The sequence below is a fragment of the Toxorhynchites rutilus genome, chromosome 2, assembly GCF_029784135.1.
Source record: "Toxorhynchites rutilus septentrionalis strain SRP chromosome 2, ASM2978413v1, whole genome shotgun sequence".
NCBI classification, from domain to species: Eukaryota; Metazoa; Arthropoda; class Insecta; order Diptera; family Culicidae; genus Toxorhynchites; species Toxorhynchites rutilus.
This window is the reverse complement of record NC_073745.1, coordinates 166,971,820-166,999,745: the sequence shown is the minus strand read 5'-3', so window position 1 is coordinate 166,999,745 and position 27,926 is coordinate 166,971,820. Positions and strand designations below refer to the sequence as shown.

General features: G+C 38.1%; 2 protein-coding genes and 1 long non-coding RNA gene across 4 annotated transcripts in view; 1 reads left to right on the top strand and 2 right to left on the bottom strand.

Moving 5' to 3' along the window:
* LOC129768999 (ionotropic receptor 25a) overlaps positions 1–4,444 on the top strand; it is a 49,936-nt gene extending 45,492 nt beyond the window's left edge. The window contains exons 5-11 of one of the 2 annotated variants that reach the window (XM_055770984.1): positions 27–264; positions 326–683; positions 749–1,341; positions 1,432–1,617; positions 3,279–3,608; positions 3,680–3,801; positions 4,004–4,142. In XM_055770984.1, the coding sequence (XP_055626959.1) occupies positions 27–264; positions 326–683; positions 749–1,341; positions 1,432–1,617; positions 3,279–3,608; positions 3,680–3,801; positions 4,004–4,011 (1,835 nt within the window). In that variant the 3' untranslated portion in view covers positions 4,012–4,142. Of the gene's footprint in view, positions 1–26; positions 265–325; positions 684–748; positions 1,342–1,431; positions 1,618–3,278; positions 3,609–3,679; positions 3,802–4,003 lie in introns of both variants that reach the window. The other variant, XM_055770983.1, reaches the window with a different exon arrangement.
* A 235-nt stretch (positions 4,445–4,679) lies between these two features.
* On the bottom strand, positions 4,680–6,668 carry LOC129769013 (uncharacterized). Its single transcript, XR_008741781.1, has 2 exons — positions 6,354–6,668; positions 4,680–6,180 (listed from the first exon to the last, which is right to left on the bottom strand). It is a non-coding gene; the product is annotated as an uncharacterized LOC129769013 (long non-coding RNA).
* Positions 6,669–13,509: 6,841 nt separating this feature from the next.
* On the bottom strand, positions 13,510–13,902 carry LOC129766349 (uncharacterized). The gene has a single exon (XM_055766869.1). It carries the CDS (start codon positions 13,900–13,902, stop codon positions 13,510–13,512), a length of 393 nt encoding a protein of 130 aa, XP_055622844.1.
* Between the last annotated feature and the right edge of the window lie 14,024 nt (positions 13,903–27,926).

Sequence of the window (27,926 nt, the reverse complement as noted above, 5' to 3'; positions counted from 1 at the left end):
TAAATGATAGTTATTTCTTTCCACAGATTCAACTAAGCGAGATTTTTTTGAAAGAAATTTCGCGTGGCATGCCATAACTCAACATCAAGGGGAACTTTCGAGTAATGTTGATAATGCTACGGTCATGTTACTTCGGCCTGTTTCAGACAGTAAGAGTAAAGATCGTTTGGGTATTATAAGGACCACGTATAACATGAAACAAGAGCCACAAATAACAACCGTGTTTTATTTCGATCTGGCACTGCGTACATTTTTGGCCATTAAGTAAAACAAATGATCGTGTACATATGAAAAAATATGTTTGAAATTTAATTACACGTTGCAGGAATATTCTTCAAGTTGGAGCCTGGCCGCCTAATATGAAATATTTGACGTGTGATGAATACGATGGTACCAATACGTTAAACCATACAATTGATCTCAAATCAGCTTTCGTAGAAGTAACAGAGCCAACAACATACGGTCCTTTTGTATTCCCAAAAGGAAAAACTCCTTTTAACGGACATAGTTTCATAAAGTTTGAAATGGATATTAGTGCGGTTACAATTCGGGGGGGTGCTTCGGTCAGTACGAAAAAATTAGGCAAATGGGAGACTGGTCTGGACAGTCCATTGCATGTCCTGAATGAAGATGATATGAAAAATCTAACAGCCGATATTGTTTATCGTGTTTATACTGTTGTTGTATGTAGCTTATATTTAAGAAAAAATAAAAGATTTTTTATATTATATATTTAATTATTCGCTAGCAAGAACCGTTCATCATTCGGGATCCCAGCTCACCTAGAGGATTCAAAGGATACTGCATCGATTTGTTGGATGAGATTGCGAAAATAGTAAAATTTGATTATGAAATAAAGGAGGTGGAAGATGGAAAGTTTGGAAACATGAATGACAAAGGCGAATGGAATGGAATTGTGCGCAAACTGATTGACAAACAAGCAGACATTGGATTAGGATCTATGTCGGTAATGGCTGAACGAGAAACCGTTATCGATTTCACTGTACCATACTATGATCTCGTGGGGATTTCGATTATGATGCTGTTACCTAGTACACCAAGCTCTCTGTTCAAGTTTCTGACAGTGCTGGAAACAAATGTGTGGTTGTGCATTCTGGCTGCATATTTTTTCACGAGTTTTCTTATGTGGGTTTTCGACCGATATAGTCCATACAGCTACCAAAATAATCGTGAAAAGTATAAAAATGATGATGAGAAACGGGAATTTAACATAAAGGAATGTCTTTGGTTCTGCATGACCTCTTTGACGCCCCAAGGAGGTGGAGAAGCTCCCAAAAATTTATCTGGCAGATTGGTGGCAGCTACATGGTGGTTGTTTGGGTGAGTAAACTACAGAAATTATTCCTATGAATATGTAAAATTTAGTATCATAATCAATACTCTGACATCACTATCGTGTTTGTATCTCAGGTTTATTATAATCGCATCTTACACTGCTAATTTAGCTGCATTCCTAACTGTTTCTCGACTGGATACACCTGTAGAATCGTTGGACGACTTGTCAAAACAATACAAAACTCTTTATGCACCACTGAATGGATCATCAGCGATGACATATTTCCAGCGAATGGCTGATATAGAAGCACGATTCTATGAGTAAGTAATGTACTAATGATTTGAAACGATTTCAATGCTTTCACGCATTTGTGGTGCAGATATAATTTATTATGAAGGTCGAATCATCTAAACACGATATTTTTTGTCGTTTTTCTGAAACCTACATTGTTGATATATGTGCTACTGACGACGAGTTCCCACCCGCAAATGTTATGTGTATGTTTCAAAAGAACTAGTAGCAAGTTGTTCTAGCAAAGTAGCAAAGTTATTCTTTTTCACGATATACTCGGGCATCTGATACTGCTCGAATATAAAATTCTCCCTCGTCCAGCGTATTCATTAGACATAGCACTGTCTGATTACTACTACTTGTTCAAATTTGTTAGAAAAAAATCATAGAATTTCTATCTTACTCTGTTAAAATTCTGATTCTATCTGATTCAGTTAAAATCTGGAATCTCATTTTATTTTATGGCAGCAGTCGTAGTAGGCGTATCTGAAATCTTATGACAACAAATTGTTTGAAAAACCTGTATCTTTCGGTGGTAACAATTTCACATTGATCCGTTTTGTTTTGAAAAAGCTGTGCAAGATGGAATCCGAGATAAGAAATTTGATTTTTGGCCAGATACTAAAATCGATCGTATATGAAAAGTTTTCATGAACGTTCAACTGTTGTTCGGATGGATCAGAGGACGTGTCACAGTGGAAGCTGAGGTTGAAGGTATTAAGAACAATTAAGGCAATCCCGGACTTTCGAACTACGACATCGCCAAAGAGTAGCCGAATATTATCGTCTCGAAGTAGGGAATGCAAATTTTATGACGAGCTATTCGATTTTTTTGCGTGAGCGTTTAATCTAAAAGATCCTGTATTAAAACATTTTTGTACCTTCAACCAATCCCGAGATACAACTGGTTTTGTGATTCCGGATTCTAAATGAATCAAGCTTTACTTGCTCAGAAAAAATTCCATAATGAAGGATTGGAAGCAGTTCGGGAAACAAGGTATCGAATCCGAATGATGACGATGGAAGAAGTGCTGGAGCTAGTGGAACATCAGTCCAAGCTAGTAGCACGATTATTTGGAGGAATCGTTTGGTTGCAAACAATGAAAGAAAAGTATAATTCCTTGGCGGTTTTCCACCAACATGATACACATCAGGGATCGGACTCGGTATGCCGTGAAGGAACGTAACAGCGGGGTCCGTAAGTAAACGATTTAGTGTTTGAACAAGCTCTGTCGACCAACTGCCTCATCAATGATCAGTTTGCCGGTCTTGACTTATGTTTCCGCATGATGATGTTCATCTCCATTAGGTATTTTTCAACTGTCTGGCCCGTTACTCCTTGCCTTGCTAGTAAGCCCTCCGGCTTCTGCTTTAGCTGCAGCTGCAATTTACGATCGTGAAACCGAGGGCGATGCTGTGAATGGAACTCTCCTGGATGAAAAATCTACGACAATGGGGATTCGGTGATCGATGAGGAATAGGAATAGGGTTATAAAATCTCATATTATTACAATGACTGTTGCGTATGTTGTTATCAGCGAAAACTCCCCCAAAAATTGGAATAATGATTGATAAAATTTAGTTTTGACAGCTGTTAAAACGCAGGGCTATATTTGCCGAACTATAAAATGGATACCATTTATAGAATGACATTATGCCACATAATACTTCTGATTGTATCTTTTTACAGAATCTGGAAAGAAATGTCGTTAAACGATTCATTAACGCCAGTAGAACGTTCAAAGTTAGCTGTGTGGGATTATCCAGTGAGCGATAAATATACGAAAATGTGGCAGGCGATGCAGGAAGCCGGACTGCCGAACAGCTTGGATGAAGCCGTTGAACGGATCAGGAATTCTACATCGGCATCTGGTTTTGCGTTTCTTGGTGATGCTACCGATATCAGATATAAAGTGCTTACTAGCTGTGATTTACAAATGGTCGGAGAAGAGTTTTCGCGGAAGCCATACGCCATCGCCGTACAACAGGGATCTCCCCTTAAAGATCAATTTAATAACGCGTAAGTCAGTGAAATTATATACACTATATTTTCGGAACCTTTAATAAGTGCACACTGCTGTTATCCAATAGATCTACCAGAACTCCCCGCACTACCTTATTTATAAAACATATAGCTGGAGCACGCAGAAATCGCCTTGGAAATAATTATTGTTGTACTGACAAAAACGAGAAAAGTCGATGGAGAATACTTGGTACGATTTTTTGTTTAAATTTGGAACTGCTTTCCTAAATAAACTAGCAAGAACTTATTGTAGGTTCCAAGATTCATATGAAATCACTAAAGAGAATATTTCACAGTTTGCCGAAAAAGATTTTTTGCTTCAATCTAGTTATTGATTATATTTTTATATTATCAGCACATCGTTACAATTTTTAATATTATTTCCCCCACAGAATTTTAATGTTGCTGAATAAACGTCAGCTTGAGAAATTGAAGGAGCAATGGTGGAAAAACGATGATGTCCAGAGCAAATGCGAGAAGCCAGATGATCAATCTGATGGTATATCAATTCAAAATATTGGAGGCGTTTTTATTGTCATATTTGTTGGCATCGGAATGGCATGTATTACACTTATTTTCGAATTTTGGTACTACAAATATCGCAGGAATGTCAACAACATAATTGATGTGGCTGGAATAACGGAAGATAAAAATGTACAAAAAATAGGAAATTTCAGACTATCAAATGATGATAGGCCCGACAAAGTCCAAAAACCACAAGCACTTCGAACAAGATTACAAACATTGGACACAAATAATTTTAAATCGCGTTTTTAAACCAGTGTGATTCCAAAAGAATACATTAATATAACAGTTATTGTTGGGTAATAAAGGTAACATGTATTATAAGCTTACTAATTCTAATAGTTATTTGATTCGAAGTCATCTAATCAGAACTTAGGTAACAACTTAGTGTCGAAAAACCAGTTCACAATGGGCCTGATCACGAACACCACTGCCACAAACGCTTTCACGTTGATTTTGATTAAAACTAAATGTTGTTGAATCACTAATGTCGGGCAAGAGCCCAACATGGATTTCGGATAAATGAAGTTTATACTTCCAAGGTTGAATCTAGACTGGTCTATTTTATTTCTTAAATTTACAGAGTTTGGCATGGTCTGGATTTTCTTGCCTTCGTGTGCATTTGTAACGTTCTGTTAATCCCAAGAACTTACATCGACTGGCGCCATCTTAACGTCGACGGAGAATGCTCCGTTTTCAAGTCATTCCTCAGTCAATCTCCACTCAATCTTCCCTGCGATGTTAAGTGGATCGGAAGTACGTATCCGACTGAACAAAAAAAAGAGAGAGAGGTTGACAAAGAAGTGGGAAAGGGAGAAAAAGGTTCGAGGAAAGAAATAGAGGAGCTCGGAAAAGAAAGATCGGAAACGAGAGCACTTTGGTGGGGACCGCGAGATCCGTGAGTGGTGAAAATACGAAACGCGCGCGGAAAATTGAAAAAAAAACGACGTGGTGGAAAAAAAAGCGAGAATCCGTTTCCGTGTGACGTGCGAGTGTGAGTAGTGGGAAATGTTACCCGAGCGAATGGTGAAAGAGTTTCCCGCTCGATGAATCCTGACGGAATTCCAGGACGCAGTGCAAGTTCCCCCGAATTCCCCACAACGTGTTGGATCCGCAACATCCGGTTACTGGCAGTTCCTACCATTGTGCCGTGAGTGATAGATACCAAAAAAAAAAAGAAAAAGGTCTATAAACCCGAAATGTCGTCCTTCCCCCCTTTGAGTTCCCTTATTGTGGGTAGGATCGCCCCTATACAAAAAAACGCGCAGAGAAGAGGGTGTTTGAGACCCGTGGACAGTCTGCCCTGCAGGTCTCTAGCCGGACCTCTGTTGGTAACAGCCTTCCTCGGCGTTAGTGGCTTGTTGCGGTCTGGGAACGTTCGTTACATTTGGCGCCCAACGTGGGGCCCTGTTCACGAGTAGAATTCTGAACGATAATTGTAGGTTACCTCACAGATAAATTGTTTTGTTTTCGTTCTAGGTATACTAATTGCATGTTGTTCTGTTCCGGTCATAAAAAAATTTTAATTTTTGTGTTATTTATTTTTTAACTAGGGAAACAAATAGGAAAAAAATTATATTACATAACCTTCAAAACATAGAAAATTTTGCAAGCGCAGGTCAGATGGATATAGCTCAAAATTAATTCATATTTAGTTTCATCTGAGAGTGGTGAACCGAAATGGGAAAAATGAATGGGTTTTGATAATTATAGTTTTGATCTTCGTAATATTTAGAACTGGACCCGAGCAAACTCGGTTGTCGAGTAATCATATGTTATGTCATATAAATTCGGATCAATTGCATCAAGATATATTGTACTCGTGGAACTGTAAACGTTTCCAATTCTGTCCGAGGGAACCGTGAATATCAAGGATCCAGAAGCTCATGGTCGGTCTTCGTCAGTAGCACTTAGAACTCCGTATGCTCATCTGGCCCGGTTCAGTTTACCGTTGATTCATTTTTAATTCAACGCAAATACCGCAAACACTAGCGGTGCGCGATCTAACATAAGCATGCTCCATATGTTGAGGCTTGACATCACCCTTAAAAGTGAAACAAATATATCAAACATAAATGTATATCTTCTTACCTGCCAGAACAAAAAAATATGTTTACGAATTTTCTTCAACCATGTCAAAACAAATTGGTTTTTCATGATATGGGACTCTATATCCGAATTTGTTTTGATACTAGTTTATAAAAAAAACAAACTTACCACCGTTTTTTAACCATTTAGGTCTGAATTATTTTTCTTTCTCGTGAGTAACTCATTCCTACTTCACAGCCAATAATGGAATGGCGGATGTGTAGGATAAACCTGTGTTCGGTAAGAACACTATTGTTGCATTATTGCAGGGGTTAGACATCAATTGAATATAGGCTACCCAAAATCAAAATCAATATGGCGTCATTTGTTTATCAACATATCATTTACGAGGATTGAAATCGAAAAATGCGCTGCTTCATTCTAACAGCATGAGCGATTCTCATATTTCGGTTTCACATGGAGGTGTTCACATTTAATATGGAGTTTAAAGTTAGCCACTATTTGACTATATAACCGGACCGAGTTGTAAACAACAGTAATTGATAGAACCAAAATGTCAGTGAACCGCAGCAATATTGGGGACATTGGCAATATGAGGGATTTGACGTTTTAGTCGTACCCCTGCATTATTGTGTATTACCCGTTACTGAAAAAATTTTCAGGTTGTGCTGTCACAGCAAAAGAGTCAGAAAAGGTACGTCATGAATAACGTGTCCAATAAAAGTTGGAACAATCGGTATCTGTGTCAAGTCAGTCATGAAATTACGCATTGACTGAAAGTAGTTTCATTCAAATTGTTTAGTCGGTAAATACCACTTGTGATTAGGAAATACTGGAAAATAATATATTTTCAGTTGTTACTGAAGTTTAATGAGAAAATGAGAGTTAGTCTTACAGTAATTACTGGAGTTACTTAAGTAAGGATATAGAAAACATTATTCGCCAAATACTGAAATTCTAGGTGAAGAAAAAAATAATTTCAGTGATGAGTTATAATTTTTTTTAAAAATCAGCATCAATTTTTCAGTAAATACTGAAGTTTTTTGGGAAGACCGTAAAGTTTGTCAGTTAATACTGAAATTATTGCGAACATTGAAAAGAAATAAATTGGTAATTTTTTGTAGACAAAATTTTAGAGATTCGGAAGAGAACATGACTATGAAATATTTGTTAGGAAGTATGATGGAACAGAACAACAACAAAAAAAATATAATTATTGAAAAAAAACAGGTAGAATAGAAGAATTAAAGAAATTGATATTTATATATGCTTCTAAAAATTTTGAAATATAACACATATATGTTGACATATTTCAAAATTTTTATTTTTTTGGCGTGGACGGATGTAACGTTCTGTTAATCCCAAGAACTTACATCGACTAGCGCCATCTTAACGTCGACGGAGAATGCTCCGTTTTCAAGTCATTCCTCAGTTAATCTCCACTCAATCTTCCCTGCGATGTTAAGTGGATCGGAAGTACGTATCCGACTGAACAAAAAAAAAAAAAGAGAGAGAGGTTGACAAAGAAGTGGGAAATGGAGAAAAAGTTTCGAGGAAAGAAATAGAGGAGCTCGGAAAAGAAAGATCGGAAACGAGAGCACTTTGGTGGGGACCGCGAGATCCGTGAGTGGTGAAAATACGAAACGCGCGCGGAAAATTGAAAAAAAAAACGACGTGGTGGAAAAAAAGCGAGAATCCGTTTCCGTGTGACGTGCGTGTGTGAGTAGTGGGAAATGTTACCCGAGCGAATGGTGAAAGAGTTTCCCGCTCGATGAATTCTGACGGAATTCCAGGACGCAGTGCATGTTTCCCCGAATTCCCCACAACGTGTTGGATCCGCAACATCCGGTTACTGGCAGTTCCTACCATTGTGCCGTGAGTGATAGATACCAAAAAAAAAAAGAAAAAGGTCTATAAACCCGAAATGTCGTCCTTCCCCCCTTTGAGTTCCCTTATTGTGGGTAGGATCGCCCCTATACAAAAAACGCGCAGAGAAGAGGGTGTTTGAGACCCGTGGACAGTCTGCCCTGCAGGTCTCTAGCCGGACCTCTGTTGGTAACAGCCTTCCTCGGCGTTAGTGGCTTGTCGCGGTCTGGGAACGTTCGTTACACATTTGATGCTTGGTGCTTGGTAAGCACAAAATGTGCTCCTCTGCATGGGTGGCCCGCGCCGTCCGCTCAAACAGCGCTCGCATGGTCCAGGCGGTTTCTCCGCTGCGCCCCTTCCAGTTGTTGTAGTCGCTTGGCGTTCCTCCGCCAATGGTAGATGATGATGGCGATTATTATCGCCACGATAAATGCGCCGTCCACGGAATAGGACGCGACATCGTGCATGGTGATTGAATTTTCAACTTTGTCACTGCCGAACATTGTTGTGTGTTTAGATTACGGATGATTTCTTGGAACTCGCTCTGTTCCATACATTGTAGTGCGTTTTATTACGCCTCGGAGGGCCGATAATCGCTGTTGCAGGTCTCCATCGTGTGAACATTATTTCTTAGTTGTCAGCAAAATGCCTACGTAGGCCATTGATTCACAGGGTCGTTACCCATTCCGATTTTGTATACTTCCATTTACTCCCCCCTTTGGGACGAGGGCGTAGTCTGCCGTCCCAAATTTCTCTTGGTGCTTGTGGCGGGGGATCATCTTCAATTTCTTCTTGTATGATGTGATTGTCCTTCAAGCTTTCCTCGGGTGCAGGTTGTAATGGTTCTTTTTCCTTATTCGTATCGTCTTGAGTTTGCAATTCATCGTTATTTGTAATCGGTAGTGGGGCTGAAAGCCTTACGTTTCTCTTGTATATGCTGGACGAAGTCCTGACTGTGGCCACTCTGACAATGTCGTCAGGACCTTTGAAAACATCTGTTATGATTTCGATAGGCCACTTGGCCACTGGTATATTATCATCGCCAATTAATACTACTTGTCCCACTTGAACGTTGGGATTGATTTTGGTCCACTTCGCGTAGTCACGTAGAGTGTGGAGATACTCAGTTCTCCAACGGTACCAAAACTGTTCTGTTTGGTATTGTACTCTCTTCCATCTTGTTTGAAGAGTTGGATCTGTGTCTTCTAATGTTAGTATCGGTATTGCTGTCATGGGTCTTCCTATGAGGAAATGACCTGGCGTTAGCGCTTCAAATGTTCCTGGTTCAGTTAGTACTGCTGTTAGCGGTCTTGAATTCATAATGGCTGCTATTTGGTAAAATACTGTTTGTAGTTCTAGGATATTGAATTAGGCTCCTCTAACCGCTCCTTTGAACAGTCGCTTTGCTGTTTTTATGTTGGATTCCCATAATCCACCGAAGTTGGGACTCCTGGGAGGAATAAAGGAAAAGTTGATTCCCTTTTCTCCCGCTATATTTATGATTTTGTCTTGCTCAGCCTTATTGTTGTATTTTCTTCTCAATTGTGTGAGCTCCTTTCCGGCTCCTATACAGTTCCTTCCATTGTCTGAATATATAGTTTTTGGCGTACCTCTTACTGACACAAATCGCAATAGCGCTCCGATGAACGCGCTCGTGGATTGGTTTTCTACTACTTCTAAATGAACGGCCTTCGTTGCAAAACACACAAATATGCAGACGTAAGATGACGTTTGAATTCGAGATTTATTGTTCAATAGAACTTCAAATGGACCACATAGGTCTACTCCTGTGTATGTGAAAGTAGGTGAGAGGTTCACTCTGGTAGATGGCAACTAACCAATCGTTGCGATAGCTGCCTCGGTCTGTTTTTGGCACATATTATACATTTACTCAAAACTCCTTGTGTGATTTTTCGTAAGTTTCTCATCCAAAACCTTTGCTTGAATTCTGCTATGACGATTTCAATACCAAAATGAAATCTTTTCTCGTGTATATGCTGTATCAACGTTCTTGTAAATGGATGTTTACTCGGGATGAGCATTGGCTCCTTGCAGCTGGGCAATATATTGGCTTGACTTAAGCGACCTGTTACATGAATTATGCCATCTTTCATTGTCAGAACTAAATGTTGAAATTAACCTTTTTGATCCACTGTACTATTTTTACTTAACGCGTTCCATTCGTTTGGGTACATGGATCGTTGCATGGTTAGCACAATTAGCGACGTGCCTCGTTCTAGCTCTTCAGTAGTGAGAGGGCCATCATTAGCTTGGTGTATAATTCCTCTTTCAGCGAGGGTCTTTGATTTGCTTGCGAAATTGCGTGCGGCTCAGCCACGCGAAGTTTTTTTTTGTGTCTTCATGAAGTGGTTATGATACTTGTATTGATACAGATGATCTTCGGCTGGCGTCGCCTGCATGACACTAATAACTTTTACTCTTTTGACTTCTTCCTCTGTTTTATAGTTGTGATCTAGATCAGGCCAGGTTTGCCTTTCTTCTAGATATTTTGGACCATGCATCCAAAACCATTGCCTGGAATCGATGAAGGCTCTTACAGATACGCCTCTTGAAATCATGTCTGCAGGATTTTCCTCTGATGTAACGTGCTGCCACTGGCTAGGCTTAGTATACTCACAAAACTTCACGACTCGGTTTCTTACATATTGTTTCCATCGTTCTGGTGAGCCTTTAATCTAGGCTAATGTCACAGTAGAATCACTCCAATAGTGTTCTGAATTTATTCGGTGTTCGAAAACGTTCTTGACTCTTTGAGCGAGTTCGGCTAGTAACACAGCTGCGTTTAATTCCAGACGTGGTAATGACGTTTCTTTTATGGGAGCCACTCTGGATTTAGAGCGCTTGCCTGGGAAATTCTACAATGCTTAACTTTGGCAAGTCTCTTTTCAATTTGTGTCATGCGACTGACATTTCTTCTGGTATGTGATCGTCCCAGTCCAATTTGTATTTCCACAATTGCTGAAACAAGATCTTTGCTGCTATGATGATTGGCTGGATTAAGCCCAAAGGATCATATAACTTTAGTATCTCTGATGCTAGCATCCTCTTAGTGATTGCTTGTGTTGAAGTTAACCGATGGTTTTCTTCCGTCTTGAATGTGAACTTATCGTTCGTGGGAACCCATGTGCTCCCCATGAATTGCGTTGAAGGCTGCTGATGGCCTTCTTGTGCCCTTGGTGGCACCCTATGTTGCGTTGAAGGCGGCTGATGGCCTTCTTGTGCCCTTGGTGGCACCCTATGTTGCGTTGAAGGCGGCTGATGGCCTTCTTGTGCCCTTGATGGCACCCTATGAATGTAAGGCTCTTCAAAGCTTTGCTCTACCTTGAATGAAAATGTATTGTTTCTAGGCGCCCAATTGATGCCTAGTGTTTTGATCGTCTCTCGGTCACCTATCTGAATGGTTTGTTCCAACTCGTCGATTGGAATTCCTTCTAAAAGCTCTTTTCGGTTTGATGCCCACTTGCGAAGTGGGAAGCCTCGGTTGGTTAATGCGCTTGTGACGCCTTCTTTAATTTCCTTGAGTTCATCTATGGTAGCTGCTCCCACCATCAGGTTGTCTACATAGAAACATCTCTGTATTACGCTTGATATCTTTGGATTTTTATTTTTGATTTCTTCACCAACTTCGTGTAGAGCTCTACAGGCTAAATATGATGAGGATGCTTCTCCATATGTCACGGTAAGTAATCGGTAAGTGCGTACTTCTTTATTTGTATTAAATCTGTACAATATGCATTGAGCCCAAGTTTGACTCTCCTCAATTAATACTTGGCGATACATTTTGGCTATATCCGCGCTTAAGTCTACGTCGTCTCCGCGGAACTCGGAATGGCGAGATCGAACTGATCTCTTTGGATTACAGGCCCTACTGCCTGAATGTCGTTGAGGGATTTTCCCGTTGTGGTTTTGGCGCTGGCGTCAAATACTACTCTCAATTTTGTCGTGCTTGAATCTGGTTTAACTACGCATGAGTGGGGTATATAGTAAACCACGTTCTTCTCTTTATGCTTGCATACGGGGACCATGTGTCCCAGTTTAATGTACTCCTGCATGAATTTGTTATATTCACCTCGCAGGGTATCATTTGCTTGAAGCCGCCTTTCTAGTGACATTAATCTTCTGTATGCTTATTCACGTGAGTTGCCAAGCTCACGGAATTCCTCCGTGAATGGAATCTTGACAATGTATCTTCCTTCGGTATTCAGCCGCGTGCTTGAGCTGAATTCTTCCTCCAACTCCCGATGGAGTGGTGGAGGAACTTCATTTTCATCTTGGTTTGTGTCTTCGAGCTGCCAGAATTTCTGGAATAGCCTCGAAAGTTCATCTTGTTGCTTGACGTTCACCTTTGTTGATGTATGCATCCACGTCTCTTGTAAGATGCCTACTTGGTCTAGCATTCCACATGCTAACCATCCTAGTTTTGATTTTTGGAAGGTAGGTCCCCTTCCAATCCTTGCTTGCTTGGCCTCTATCACATCATAGAAAAATCGTGCTCCAAGGAGCAGCTCGATAGGGCCCTTTTTGTAGAATTGTGGATCTGCCAGTTCTATTTTAGCTGGCGTGTCCACCTCACGTGCTTGAAAACTTGTGGTTGGCTAATCACTCAGTATTTCTGGAATCACGATCAGTTCTATCTCTTCCTCATAGTTCGTGTTCTCAGAGGTGAGCAACACTTTAACCTTTTTGTGTGATTGTATTAAACCACCAACCCCATTTATAATGGTTTCTTCATATGTGTATGGGGCTTTCAATCGTTTGAAAGCTTCTTCTGTTATTACTTCAATCTGGCTCCCAGAGTCTAATAAGCATCTTAATTGCTGTGGGGGTTGGTCATTCGATTGAAGGCGTACCATTGCGGTAGCCAAAAACACGTAGGATGTAGCTAGTCATTCGCGACTAGTAGAAGGCTGAGGTTCCTTCAATTGCTTATCGGGCTCTGGTTCCCGATCTAGGTGAATCATTGTGTGGTGTTTCTTTTGGCATTGCTTGCAGCGCGCAGCGGACTTGCAATTCGCTACGCCATGTCCCCGCTGCAAACAGTTGAAACACACGCTTCTTTGCTTCACTACTTCTTGCCGTTGCTTCGGAGTTAGTGGTGCAAATTCAGGGCAAGCGTATGCCTTGTGCTCTGAATTTTGGCAGATCGTACAATTGGTATATAATGTGGGTTTATTGTTTCCAGACGATTTCGCGCTTGCCGCGGCAATCAACATGGCTTTCGGCGGCACTGTTGATTTGCTCGTTTCGCCTAACGAGCGACACACAAGGTGATTTGCGTGTTTCTCTAGTTCGCTTTTGAGTTGTTTCCAAGTGTATATTGTGTGGAGATCTAGTTTCCCCTCCATCTTTGCTGATGTGACCTCATCTAGTCTTTCCTTTGCAATACACACTAGCAGTCCATTAGCGATGCAGGCAAGGGATCCATTGTCCTCACCTGCTATTTTTGTCTTGTTGTTGTGATCATAGTATCGATCGTGTCTATTAGGGAGAGAATCCCTTTTGACGAGGGTTTTTGCCCTTTCTTGATTTTTAGCGTTTTGAGGATGTGTCCCTCGAATGCAATCCTCTTCTTGTAGAAGCGTTCTTCTAGCTTTTGCCATGCCTCCGCGAAAGAAACGCCAGAGTTTTCGAGCGCTTCACACATGTTACGAGCGGGCTCGAACCGCTCCATACATTTATTCAGAAACGCATATCTTTCCGCATCCTCAACGAGGGAGACAATGCGTCCTTCAAATCGCGTTTTGAACGCGATCCATTCTGTAACCGCCCCGCTGAATCGAGGCAACTCCAGGCGCGGCAAATGATCATTTCTTGATGTACTTTGACTCATGGTTTGGTCAAAGGTGTGCTCAGTATGTGGCCGGGAATGGCCTGCTTCAAAATGAGTTTCGTATTGGCGTTTCCATTGTAATAGTTTGGTTCGGGTCATCATGACCTTTGCTATCAATGGCCCTCTCCTTGGTGAGGGGCCAGATAATCCTTCGACCTTGAGCAGTACGCTCGTAGCTTGGTCGAAGATAATTTTGCCATCTCATTGATCGAGCCCTCCAAGGCAGTTAACTGCCTGTTCCAAACGTTGAGCTGCTCTTCGTCCTCCATAGCTGTGGTGAATGGGATCTTAGGGAATGTGTGTACTTTACCTTTAATGAGATGCGCTGGTTACGTTCCAGTCCAGTACATCATGAATCGAATCTACGGTATCGATTAATCTCTGTGTATACGTGCTGTGATAGTGATCTTCGACGGCCACCCCGGCAGCCGTCTCGAAGAGGCGCGTCACAAAATGCTTGATCACCTCGCCTTCTTGGCGGCTGCGATTCGGCTTTTTCAACAGTGATTGGTATGTGTCTTCAATATGGGAAACGCACAATTCATACAAATAATATTCCTTTGTGCCCATTTTTACGATTATGTTTTCACCGGGCGCTCGGAGCAAGTGATCACACTAGTAATTTTGATTCAGCACACCCGACATTTGCAGCCACTGATCGGAAACGTTTCACTTTTATGTTCACTTTTCTCCCCTGCGGGAGAAACACGCAGCGCTTTTTCGCTTAATTCGCTTAATTTCGCTCAATCTTTTTATGTCTATCATCATTGTCACGGACTGTTGCGTGTAAAAATAAACTCTGTGAAGTGAAAGAGTTCATTCCCGTTTATAAGATACATGTCAGTTGCATAATTTCGGGCGTTTGATTGTTAAGTCGGTTGCATAATCTAGACGTTTAAACATTATGAAGGTAAATTTAATAAGTGTATGAGATAATATTCCATTTAATTAAGCGTATGTTTTAGAATGACGATTATACCTCGATGATTCGGTATTTCAATGTCAACTACTCGGGCTCATCCCATGATTCATGAGTGCGTTAATTTGCTGAATCAAGTACTAGTTCAAAGATGAGGAAGAATACTTGGTTGATCGTGAATAATGTAGATGTTGAAAATATGGGAATGTTATTATATTTTCTCTTTCTATAAATTTCCCTAGAGATAAAACATGACTATTATGTATGATAATGAATTTCTCGCATATTCTTTTTCTTAACTCTGTCTTACTCGTTTGAATAGTGAGAAGCATTTAGTAAAGGTCTAGGTTAGAATCATTTTGTAAGAACCATTTCTGCAATTTTGTTGAATAATAGTACCTTCTTTAACTCATAGAAAACCTGAATTTATCCACCTCACGAACAGTATAATCTGAGCTACTCCCATATGGGATTCTGAATTCCAACCCTGTATTCTTCCTATTCTCGTGTAATTTGATATACGGGACACGAGGTTTGATTTGATTATTTAAACAGAAACTGATTAAAAGCATTTGTCAGAAACATAATCTTCATATAACATGTGATGGATTTCAAGTAATTTTCTAAAAGCAGAAAGTGATACAGTTTTCTTTAGACGGATATCAGAATTATGAAAAAAACAAATTTCAAAACAGTATCTTGTGAACGCTTTGCAATGATAGGCTTATTTTATCCTTGTTTGAAACTTATTATCAGTTCAGTTCAGTTCCTCTGTTTTTAAGAAACATTAAACTTTGCAGTTCATTTGGCTCTTAAATCTATTATCACTTTTTTAATATTCTTTTATTCAAAGCATGTCTTCAAAACAATATCGTTGAAAATATTTATAACGTAAAAATGAAAAAAATAATCGCCTTATTCTTTACAACTATCGTCCGTTATAACTATCATAAGAATGTTTTAATTACAAAAACCTGCTCTAAAATGTAGGAAAAACTTCAGGTTATTATTCAATACATAAAATATCAACAAATCAATATTATACATAACCAACCATAATAATCGTCCGAGTCCAAATAAACAAATTTACGTCCTCTGGATACGTCAGGATTCCGTCTAAAAATGCCACCAAGAGGGTAAATTACTGTTTGTTTATCCTTTCTTTCCTAAACAACACAAGACTAGATTCAAAATGTTGAAAGCTAAATAAATATGAAATTAAACTTATTCCATTCCGCGTGACTAGCTTTCACCATCTAAAACACAAGTGACAAAAATACCTCTTTTTCTCCGTGACAGTAACGTGGTATTCATAATAACACCGAGTTCATCAAAGTTGTCACGACGGATGAACTCTTCCGGATTCTACACACACGGTGGCAGCCGTATACAATTCATTCCGTTTTCATTCCGTGAAGTGACAGTCGTGATCAGGCCCAATATATGTTTAAAGTACGGATGAATTCCCAATTTTACGAACATTTTTGTTCCAAGAGTGAAAAGGTTTATTGGAGTTCCTCAACATATAGTTGTTGAGTCCCTTGCTCGACAGCACCAACAGTCTGAATTTGCGCCAATCTGGCTACACTGGTGTCATATTATTTTAAAATGTAATTCAGTTTTGTTCGAACTGTAGGCAGAGAAGAGAAGTGGAACATGAGAGAAAAAAGTGGCAACGATTTGTGGCAAGAAAATGTAAACAGTGAAAAAATTGACAGATGGTTTACGCTCTAAAAATTGAACATAATGTTAAGATGTTTCTAAAACGGTGGGAGACGTCGTATATAAGGTGGGAGGTTCGTATATAATGTTATTAATGTTAGCATCATCATGATAAATACGGCGAATGGGATAGAAATTACGAACTGAAAATTGAATAAAATATATATACGTTATGAAAAGTCCCTCTTACACATTCATTTGAGCCCATAGTAACAACATGCAACCGAGCCTGGCGCGCCAGATTAACGATGATGCGCGCGAGAATTCGCCAGAAAGGAAAACAAGGTATCACCTTGCATAAATACCAAGCCACCGGGATGAACGCAGACTCAGCAGTCTGTAGTCTTTATAATGGGTTCGATGCTAAAATATAAGTTAGTTCTAAGTATGATGTTATAGCGATAAGTGAAATCGTGAATAAATTTGTTTTTTATGCTTTCCTTAACGGAAGCTACATAACTGGCGCAGTCATAGTGAAGTGGAAGTAAAGTGCAGTAAAGTGCACGACCGAGCAACGTTTATTGGAAACATCTGGACTACCGGGAAACCACCGGTGAGGGAATATCACTGATTAGCGTAGCCCAGAAGCGAGGAACTACCATCGAACCTAATCATCAACTTAGAAACTCCAGGAGATGATCATCATCATCCTCTTGTAAGTAATTTTTTCTATTTCTTCCTAAGTGAGTGTTAAAGTGTATCGCTAAAAAAAAAAAAAAGAAACATAACTCTCGCAACAAAAATCAGCTGCCCCGCAAGCAAAAGTAAAGCACGGAGGTAAGCGGCACAAAATACAACGTTCAGCAATTTTAAAAGCGAGCGAAACTAACAGCCACAAACCGCGAGGTGCAGTGCAGTGTGAGCGAATATCATAGCAGTGCATTCTTGTGTGCGCAAATTATAAGCAAGATTATCATTGGTAAAATGGATCAACGCGAATTTATGATTTCACCCGACCTTATGCCAGCACCAGAGCTGGACGGGAGAATAACTATTGAACAAGAACCTCAGGAGAACCCACAACAAGTCACAGTTGAAAGTTTATTGGGTCATATAAAAACATTAACGAGCAATCAAAACGCTTTGATTGACGAACTCCATAGATTGCGATCGAAATCAGAAGATCCCTTCTTACAGTTCCGAACACCAGACCCGATTAAAAATCTGGCCACTTTTGCGGGTAACAAAAAAGAAACACATGCTTGGTTAGAAGATGCGGAGAATACACTCGCACTCTTCCAGTCATACAAAAATGAACCCATTTACAGCCAATTAGTGAGAGCTGTTAAAAATAAAATTATTGGCGATGCCAAAGAAATATTAATAGCGGCTGGCAACCCAAATCAGTGGGAACAAATCAAAGAAATAATCCTAAATTCTTATGGGGACAGAAGAGATCTTACATCTCATATTCAATCTCTTTTCTATGTTAACCAGGGAAAGAAGACTCTAACTGAGTCTTACAACCAAGTTAAGAAAATTGATACGTCAATTAAGGCGACAGCAGCTTTGATGGACGACTACAAATCATCCACTAAAGCTATAAATAGTTTAATAAGTCTTATGGCTTTAACAAGATTCATCGACGGGCTAAATGACGAGCTATCAATGCACGTTAGGAGTTATAGACCGCAATCCCTTGAGGACGCTTACTCCATAACTATGCAATATTCTAATGCAGCATATAGACAAAGACTCAACAAACAAACAATAGATCAAAAGACGACCAAATCAAACAACTTTAGACCATCCGATAGCACCAACAAAAATTCCAACTTGAACCTCAACCCGTTCAATCAAAAACCAAACAATTTCAACAACGGTGGATCTTTGAATACGAAACCATCCTATCCAATTGCAAAGTCAAATGGGTCCGGTAGATTTAAGAATAGAGAGCCGCTACCAGACGACGATGTTTCCATGAGAACAGCAAAATCTCGGACGGAGGTTAACAACCACGAAACTGGGCAAAGACAAAAAAGGGACGACGGCAAAAATTGTGAGGATGAACACGACACCTCCCAACAGCTCGAGGAGTCAATCTTAAACTCGGAGGACGACGATTATTTTGTCGACGAGGAGCTAAATTTTCACGTGGTAGAACAAGCACAAAGAAAAGTATGAAAAACGACAACAACTTCGTGCCATATATTACAATCCAAACTTCAAAGGGAGAGATGAAATTTTTGATCGACACAGGAGCGAACAAAAATTACATTTCGCCAGCCCACGTAAACGTTGAAAACTGTAAATCAGAGCCCTTATCGAAGGTAACCAACATAAAAGGAACACACACAATCGACAAATCAGCATCCTTCGATCCGTTTCGAATTAACAAAAAAGTAAAATTTTTCATTTTTAAATTTCATAGCTATTTTGACGGTCTCATCGGTTACGAGTCGTTGAGAGATCTAAATGCCAAAATTGATGTAAGCAAAAATATCTTGAGAATAGGAAAGAAAACTTTTCAAATGAAAAAATGATTTCCCGAAAAACAAATAATAAATTTAACTGAAAAAAAAGAACAATTTATCAAAATCAGAACCACCAATGACGTAGATTTCATCATAAGCAGCGAAAGAAATATGGGAAATTTTTCAATTCTACCAGGGATCTACCACAGTAGTAATAATACCGCTTTTGTTGCAGTAAAAAATCATGAGGAATCGCAAATCGGAATAAACATGAATGAATTTGAATCTGATAACGATGAATTTTTCACAGCCGAGAAACCCATAGAAAGCCCTAGAAATAAATTCAGCATCTTAGACGATTCGTTGAATCAACAAGAAAGAAAAGCTTTGGATGACATTATCGGCGAATATTCTGAAATTCTATATTCCGATGACCAGAAATTAACCTTTACACATCAAATCAAACACCGAATTAGAACTGTGGACAATATACCGATTCATTCCATGTCATATCGTTATCCACAAATATTTGAAACAGAGGTACAAACTCAAATAAGAAAAATGTTGAAGGACGGGATTATTCAAGAATCCATATCGCCCTACACATCACCTGTATGGATAGTGCCTAAGAAAGCAGATCTATCAGGTGTGAAAAAGTTTCGACTCGTTATAGATTACAGAAAACTTAACGAGAAAACCATCTCTGATAAATATCCTATACCGGATATAACAGAAATTTTGGATAAATTAGGAAGAGCGACATACTTCTCGACACTAGATCTAGTTTCTGGATTTCACCAGATTCAGCTAGACGCAAAATACGTCGAAAAAACAGCGTTCTCTGTGAGCTCGGGTAAATACGAATTCACAAGGATGCCTTTTGGACTCAAGAACGCCCCTGCGACCTTTCAGAGGGTTATGGATGCCGTTCTTAGAGATCACATTGGTGTTTGTTGTCTTGTTTATATGGACGACATCATCATTTTTTCGAGTTCGTTTGAAGAGCACGTCAAAGACATATGTAAAATTCTTCGCAAGCTGAAGGAAGCTTGTTAGAAGATACAACTAGATAAATGCTATTTTTTCAGACAGATTTTACAAAAGAATTCATCCTTACCACAGATGCTAGTGACTTTGCAGTGGGAGCTGTATTATCACAAGGACAAATAGGGAAAGATCACCCGATTGCCTACGCTTCAAGAACTTTAAACAAATCGGAAGAAAATTATTGCACAACGGTAAAAGAATTATTAGCTATTATATGGGCTGTTAAACACTTCAGACCATACTTGTATGGAAGAAGATTTAAGCTTGTCACAGATCATCAACCATTAATATATTCGATGACAAGTGCAAACCAAAAAAATATTAGATGGAAACTAGTTTTAACTGAATTTGACTTTGAAATAATTTATAAACCTGGCAGAGAAAACGTCGTAGCCGACGCCCTGTCTAGAATAAAACCAGCAGAAATAAACTCCAATGACATACAGGAAAATCAAGACGAACCCGACACCGACGGCATGACAGTACATTCAGCAGACACCAGCGACGATCATTATATTTGGACAACAGAAAGACCAACAAATTCATTCCAAAACCAGATCATATTTAAAATTTCTCCTACAGACATAGAAGCTCATGAACAAATCTTCACAAAATACCACAGATTTATAATCTCAAAACCAAACTACACAGAGCAAAACATAGTAACTATTTTTAAAGAAAAACTTAATACAAACGGTATAAATTGCATCTATTGCCCTTTAATGCTAACACAATTAATTCAGGAAACATATCGCAAACATTTTTCTCATAACAAAATCTTCAAGCTCCTTATTTCACAGGTATTACTCCAGGACATAAGGCTACCAGAGGAACAGGACGAAATCGTGCGCAAAACTCACGACTATGCCCATAGAGGGATCAAAAAGAATAAAGCTCAAATCCTGTTAGAAATTTTCTTCCCCGAAATTGATAAAAAATTGAAAGTTTATATAAATAACTGTCCTACTTGCAAAAAATGTAAGTACGACAGAAAACCTCCGAAATTGGTTAAAAAAACTAACCCCGCAGAAAATACATTTGAAAGGATTCATATGGATATATTTTTTATGAGCGGAAGAAAAATGCTAACTATAGTAGACGCTTTTTCCAAATTTGCAAACGTGATCGCTCTTGAAACGAGGACTATCGTAGACCTTAAAAGGGCAATCACAGAGCACAACCGAATTTTCGGCAAACCAAAATCGATAACTTGCGATCAAGAACCAAGCTTGACATCGCTTGCCTTCATTGGATTCATGCAGGATTTGGATATTGAAATTAATTTTGCGAGTTCAAGTAACTCAAACGGAATAGTGGAACGATTCCACTCTACACTCATTGAACTATATAGAACTTTAAATTCGAAATACAAAGATATGGAATTCTTCGACAAAATTAACATTCTTGTGGATATTTATAATAACACAATTCACTCAGCGACCGGCTTTAAGCCAAAGCAAGTAGTCTTTAACCACCTCAATGAAACAAGCGCGCAAGAAATTTTTCAAAATTTCAGTAAATTTCAGTCTACCATTAAGGTCCTAATGGAAAAACGCAGAAAGCAGATAGAAAATGAAAACAAGGTAAAAACCTTGCCAAAAACTTTAGAACCAGGAGAAAATGTATACGTAAAAGTTAATCAGAGAATAACAAAGGACAAAGACCCATTCAAGGTTTCAAAAGTCGTGGACGATAACGAATTGACATTTAAAGATACTTACGGAGTAAAAATTCATAAAAATAGGATCAAAAAATGATTTTTTTTCTTTTTCTTTTCGGTCTGTTTCAGGATCATTCCACTGACTTCAGCGACATTTTACCACGACGTATCGACAAATAACGGACTTTTGACCTTAAAATTAGACTCGGTTAAGATAAAATTAGGATACGACCGTATAATACATAAAATTAACCTAGATGAAATAGGACAAAATATAAACTATATCGAAAAATTTGCAAATAACCTTAATGTAACGGATCACTTACAACAAACAATCCAGTTTAAAATTAAAAAGGCTTATGAAAAGTTGACAGTATTACCCAAAACGTGCAAAAAGAGGACTTATTAATGCTTTAGGAAACGTGATAAAATTTATAGCAGGCAACCCCGACCAGGAAAACCTCGACATAATCAATCAAAATTTAGAGATGCTTGAAACTAATAGCAACAAAATCATAGATAATCAAATAAAACAAGTAAAAATCAACAATGTACTTCAAGCTACTATTAATAAAGTCTCAAAAACCATAATATCAATTAAGGAACATGTACAATCTCAAGACACGATAATTAGAAAAGACTTGGAACTCATAAATCTTATTTTGAATACTGATATCCTGATAAAAACCTTAGAAGACCTCGAAGAACAGATTGCCTTTTCAAAATCTAATAGCTTGAACAAAAACATTCTCAGTATGGCTGAAAAAGATTATATTTTGAAATTTTTAGAAAGCCAACATATTGTCATTAAATTTGAAGATGAAATTTATAAATTCGTAAGATCTGTTGTATCGCTACAAAATAATCACATAATCATTATAGTCAAACTCCCCATCATTGAACCGAACGAGTACTCATTGATGCAGTTAGAACCTGTCAACGTGAATGGAACCAGAATCGACCGCTATGTGGCCAAGTATCAGCAGTCATTATACGAGCAGAGTGAGAGGTGTTTCATTTGCGACAATAACTTGCCAGTGAACGACGGTTGCATCTCCAATATCCTGACAAATCAAAAAGCCAAGTGTCCGATGCATAAACAACCAGAACGTCCAATAATCAAGGAAATCAGTGTCGGAACAATTCTCATCGACACAAATAAAGCAGTCTACATTTTAGACTCATGTGGAGAATCACAAATCATTTCCGCTCCAACTATTATTGAAACAGGTAACTGCACTGTTACAGTGCAGAATGTAACCTTCAGAAGCAACTCTAAAACTATAAATAAATCTGAATATCTCACACCCATATTTGGAAAAGAGATAGAAACCATTAAGCAAAAACCAGACATCGAAGAAATACACCAGATGAATATCGAAAATTTGGAGGAAATTTAGAGACTTAAGCTTCACATGATCAGCTCTCAAACGCCCGGAGGACTAGCGATAACCTCTACCATCCTGTCAATAGTAATCATCTTATGCATTCGCAGATACAAATCCCAAACTAGAAGTCAACCCCAACAGGATAAAAAAGAGGACATCGTCACCTCACAGATTACCAACAAGAAGTTCGACATCAGCTCCCCGGAAAACAATCAGAAAGGAACAGTAACCGATATCCTGAAGGACGAGCCAACTTGCCTAACGAAATCCTTCCTTCCGGCACCCAGATTTGTCCTTAACAAGGGATCCAGAAAATCAACCGAGGACGCTTGACTCTTAGGGGGGAGACGTTATGAAAAGTCCCTCCCACACATTCATTTGAGCCCATAGTAACAACATGCAACCGAGCCTGGCGCGCCAGATTAACGATGATGCGCGCGAGAATTCGCCAGAAAGGAAAACAAGGTATCACCTTGCATAAATACCAAGCCACCGGGATGAACGCAGACTCAGCAGTCTGTAGTCTTTATAATGGGTTCGATGCTAAAATATAAGTTAGTTCTAAGTATGATGTTATAGCGATAAGTGAAATCGTGAATAAATTTATTTTTTATGCTTTCCTTAACGGAAGCTACATAACTTATATATATAGACGCTGAAAGTCCTGTGGACAAATATTATAATGCATTTTTATTGGTTTATGTATAATGTCGTTAATATTTGCATTATCAAAATAAACCCATATGTATTGTAATAATAACTTGCTCTGCTGTTCATAACAACCTTTATGGTCGTATTCCACCAATAATGACAAATGTGTAATTTACGAATGAAGCTTCGCCATAGAAACTGGACATTGAATAAAAAAATTAAAATGTGGCAAGAGCATCAGTTGAAATATTTTAAAATATTCTCAGCGAAATAAATTGAATGATACAATAATTATACGACTAGGTAACGTATGTACGCTTAAAAAACAACATAAAAATATGATTTCTGAATAATTTATTTTTTTTCAATACCCTCTGTTGGTATTGTATCTAGAATTTACAAGGTAATGAAAAGTTAACATCAATTAGTTTCTAATAATCAGCTTTTTAGTTGCCGGGGAAATTAACACCAAACTATATTTTTTTAGTGTTTTATATATTCCATTCTCAGATTTTCGTGTAAATTAGTAGTTTTGTTCCTTATCGCAAAATGTTAGATCCCATACCATTTTAGGGTGGTTCGAAAAATCTAATTTTTCCCCTTTTTTCAAAAACTCATCGTTTGAACTACTAAATCGATTCAGATGATCGACATATCAAATTGGCCAGTTAGCTATTCTTTAAAAAAAATACTATACTTGCAAGAAAAAATAATTTTGTTTCCTTAATTATTGATCGTATTTGTTTTTTATATAATTGTTTTTTCATTGTCTAAGGGCGCAATATTTTTTTATATTTTTTCTCGAAAGCTGAGGATTTTTTATATAACATCCAAAATATGTTCTTCTTCGTTTTTAAATTATGATTTTTCAAATTTAACCGACATAAATCATTTTTCTCCTTTTTTCCAAAAATTACGTTTTTCAAAAATTCATGACTTCTGGTCTACTGAACCGATTCAGATAATCGACATAGTTAAATGAAGTCAATAATTTCACACTTGCAAAAAGGGGAATTCTCTGCGCATATAAATAGTCTTATCGCATAGGATGATCGAACGAAGCTTAAAAACATGTTAACTTTGAAAAATCATAACTCAAAAACGAAAAAGAACACACCTCTGATTTTTTACTGTGTTAAGTGAAGGTTTCACGAAAAAAATATAAAAAATATAGCGCCCTTGGTCCCTAAACCATGTAAACTATAAAAAAACCGATACAATTATTAATCACGAAAACATAATTAATTTTTTTCGCAAGTGCATCATTTTTCCTAAAAATTCTAACTTTAATTTGATAAATCGATTATCTCGGTTAAAATTATAACTCAAAAAAGAAAAAAAGAACACATCTGATTCTGAGACAAAAATGTAAATGTGTAAAAAATCCTCAGTTTTCAAAAAAAAAAAAAGAAAATTATAGCGCCGCTGGTGCCGTAACCAATATTTAAATTTCTTGCAAGTTTGATAAAAGACTAGCTAATTAACTTCAATTTGATGTGTCGATCATCTGAATCGGCTTAGTGGTTCGAATGTTATGACTTTTTAATAAAAGTCATTTTTGGGAAAAGTGAAAAAAATCGAATCACAAAAAAAAAAATACAGGTTCAATGTTTTACCATAACGAAAACAAGCTACCAATTTTCACGAAAATGCGAAAACCTCTATATCAGTTTGGCATGGAATGGCTGAAGTAATACTGCAATTGTTCACAAATTTCAAAGTTGGCGTTTTTCTTGTTGTTTTTCATGTCTTTTAGTGCGGTCATGATAAAAATTAGTATTACTGCATTTGGATTGATGCTAGAAAATAAAAGTATCATCAACTTTCTTGAATAGTGGATGTGATATAATTCACTTTATATTTGTATATATATTTCTATATATTTTTAAACTAAAATATTTGTCAAACAAACTGCAAAACTAAAAACTTTTATACTGTGCCTTAATTTTTTGAGTTCAACACTCAAATACTAGCAAAGAACCGCCAATTAAAAAGCACTCCAACTAAAAAAGCGCCAATAAGTGAATGTGTACTGTAAAACTGTAAAAAATATATAAAAAATATACAATCGAAGACTCTTTTTGTCGTTTATGAGTTTGGTTTTTTTTAAGTAACTACTAGGCATGTTTGCGGATTAATAGAAAGATATGATATGTTGATCCTTAAAAAAAGTTTGAAAGTTGAGAATTGGAAAAAAATATAAAATTCATGTGAATGGAGACGACTTTTGTGTACAGCACGTGTCACTGGGGCCTATTGATGATCAAGTAAGTAAGATTTCTTCCAAAACGTCATTACTTTTCAACCATTGAGTCGATTTCAAAAATCGACATATCAAATGAAATCTTATTCTTCTATGGATCAACTTCAGTCGGTCATTCAAACAAACTCAGAAATTAAATACTAATTTAATAAATAATTTTAATAATCATCTCAGAAAAATATTGAAAAAAACATTCCTTTTTTAATTTCTCTATCAAATTTCGATAAAATTGCACTGAATAATTAAAGAAGGGCAATATTAATATTTGAATAAACTAATTTAATTATAAACATGTTTATATCAACCTTCCCATCTTATCATTCTTCATTAAAGACCTTGCGTCAAGACAGCTAGAAATCCATACACACTCAAATCAAGTGTGTCTGAAAAAATTATATTCTTCACGTAAACAAGCGATAAAAATGTGGACACTTTTGACGTAGGACTACGTCTTTCATTTCTATACCGGGGTGTAAAATCAAAGTTTCGAAAACGAAAGCGTTACGCCGGAGACCGAGATTTTGTGCGTTAATAGCTCCTAAACAACTGAACGAAATGGTATGATAAACACTTCATTCGAAAGATAAAATGTCTACGCGTTCTATACTTGTTACTTTTTGATCCAAAAACTTGTTTCAATAGTCTTAAAATTGCTTTCAAAACAGGCTATTGAAATCACCAATCGGTATATAAGCGAGCGCCGCTCGGAAATCCACTCAGTTCTAATTGAACAGCGATTGGAGCATGTTGTCGCTGTTGTGGTAAAGCTCTTCGTTTATCATGAAAGCGCGGATGAACGGTGTCACCAAGAGCCTGTTTGTGCACCTTAGGCCAGAAGGGAATCCATCAGGAGGAGAGTGATGCCACAAACGGTTCCCCGGGAAGATCTCGAAGCAGCCGCTACACACACACACACACACATACACGCGTGGAATTCTTTCGGTTTGGGTGTCATTCAGCATCGAGAAAGATCCGGAAAATAATCTGCCAGTTCCTCTGGGAATTTAAAAATACATTCATGTGAAAGAGTTTATTTGAATGTTTTCTATCCATGTAACACTGTGACCAAATATGTTTCAATCAAGTGCTATTAAAGATGGTTATCGAGTTAGCATTAACCACTGGTGGGCTTCCAGTATCGAGGAAAATGTGGAAATATCTAATCGTTACTGAAAATAATCTGCCAGTTTCTCTGGGAATTTAAAAATACATTCATGTGAAAGAGTTTATTTTAATGTTTTCTATCCATGTAACACTGTGACCAAATACATTTGGTTTTGTGATTTTTCAATCAATCGCAATTAACAGGATAGCAGATTATTCTTCCCCATCAGTAGGATATTTCCGTATCCAATATTGGATGCATAAAACCTTGTGCCTCCAACGTAACGCTCTCGTTTTCAAAGTCCCCCAAATATTCATTCATTCAGAATGGATTCAGATTCAACTTCAAACAAATGATCTCTTAATCAACGATAGTCCTACGTCACCCTTGCGGTTATACCATAGATATAACCCACTTCCTGTTTTTTCAAATGAAATGTAGTTGTGTAGGTGGTAGTGTGGTGGTGGTTTTTTTAGTTAGTGAATTGTATGGAGTTCCACTGCTGTGCTGTAGGGTTCGCGATACAATACAATTACGACATCTTGAGATACATTACCTACAGAGAACGGTACCGGTTAGGAAGCGAGAGAAAAGAAACGGGGAGTCGGTGAAAGTACGCAGAGATGGTTAGATGCAGCTGCGGAGTGTTTAAATAAAAAGAGGTTATATTACGTGTAACAAAACGGTGTTTTATTAATCGCAGACCGGAGTGACCCTCTACAGTTGGCGACGAGGTGAAAATAGCGAAGGTATGTAATATATCCGAAGAAAAAGGAAATATGCAAGCCCCGGGCAAGGGGATATGATCCGCGAGTCAAGATGTGCTACAAATTTAGCTGTCATTGCCAAACCTAT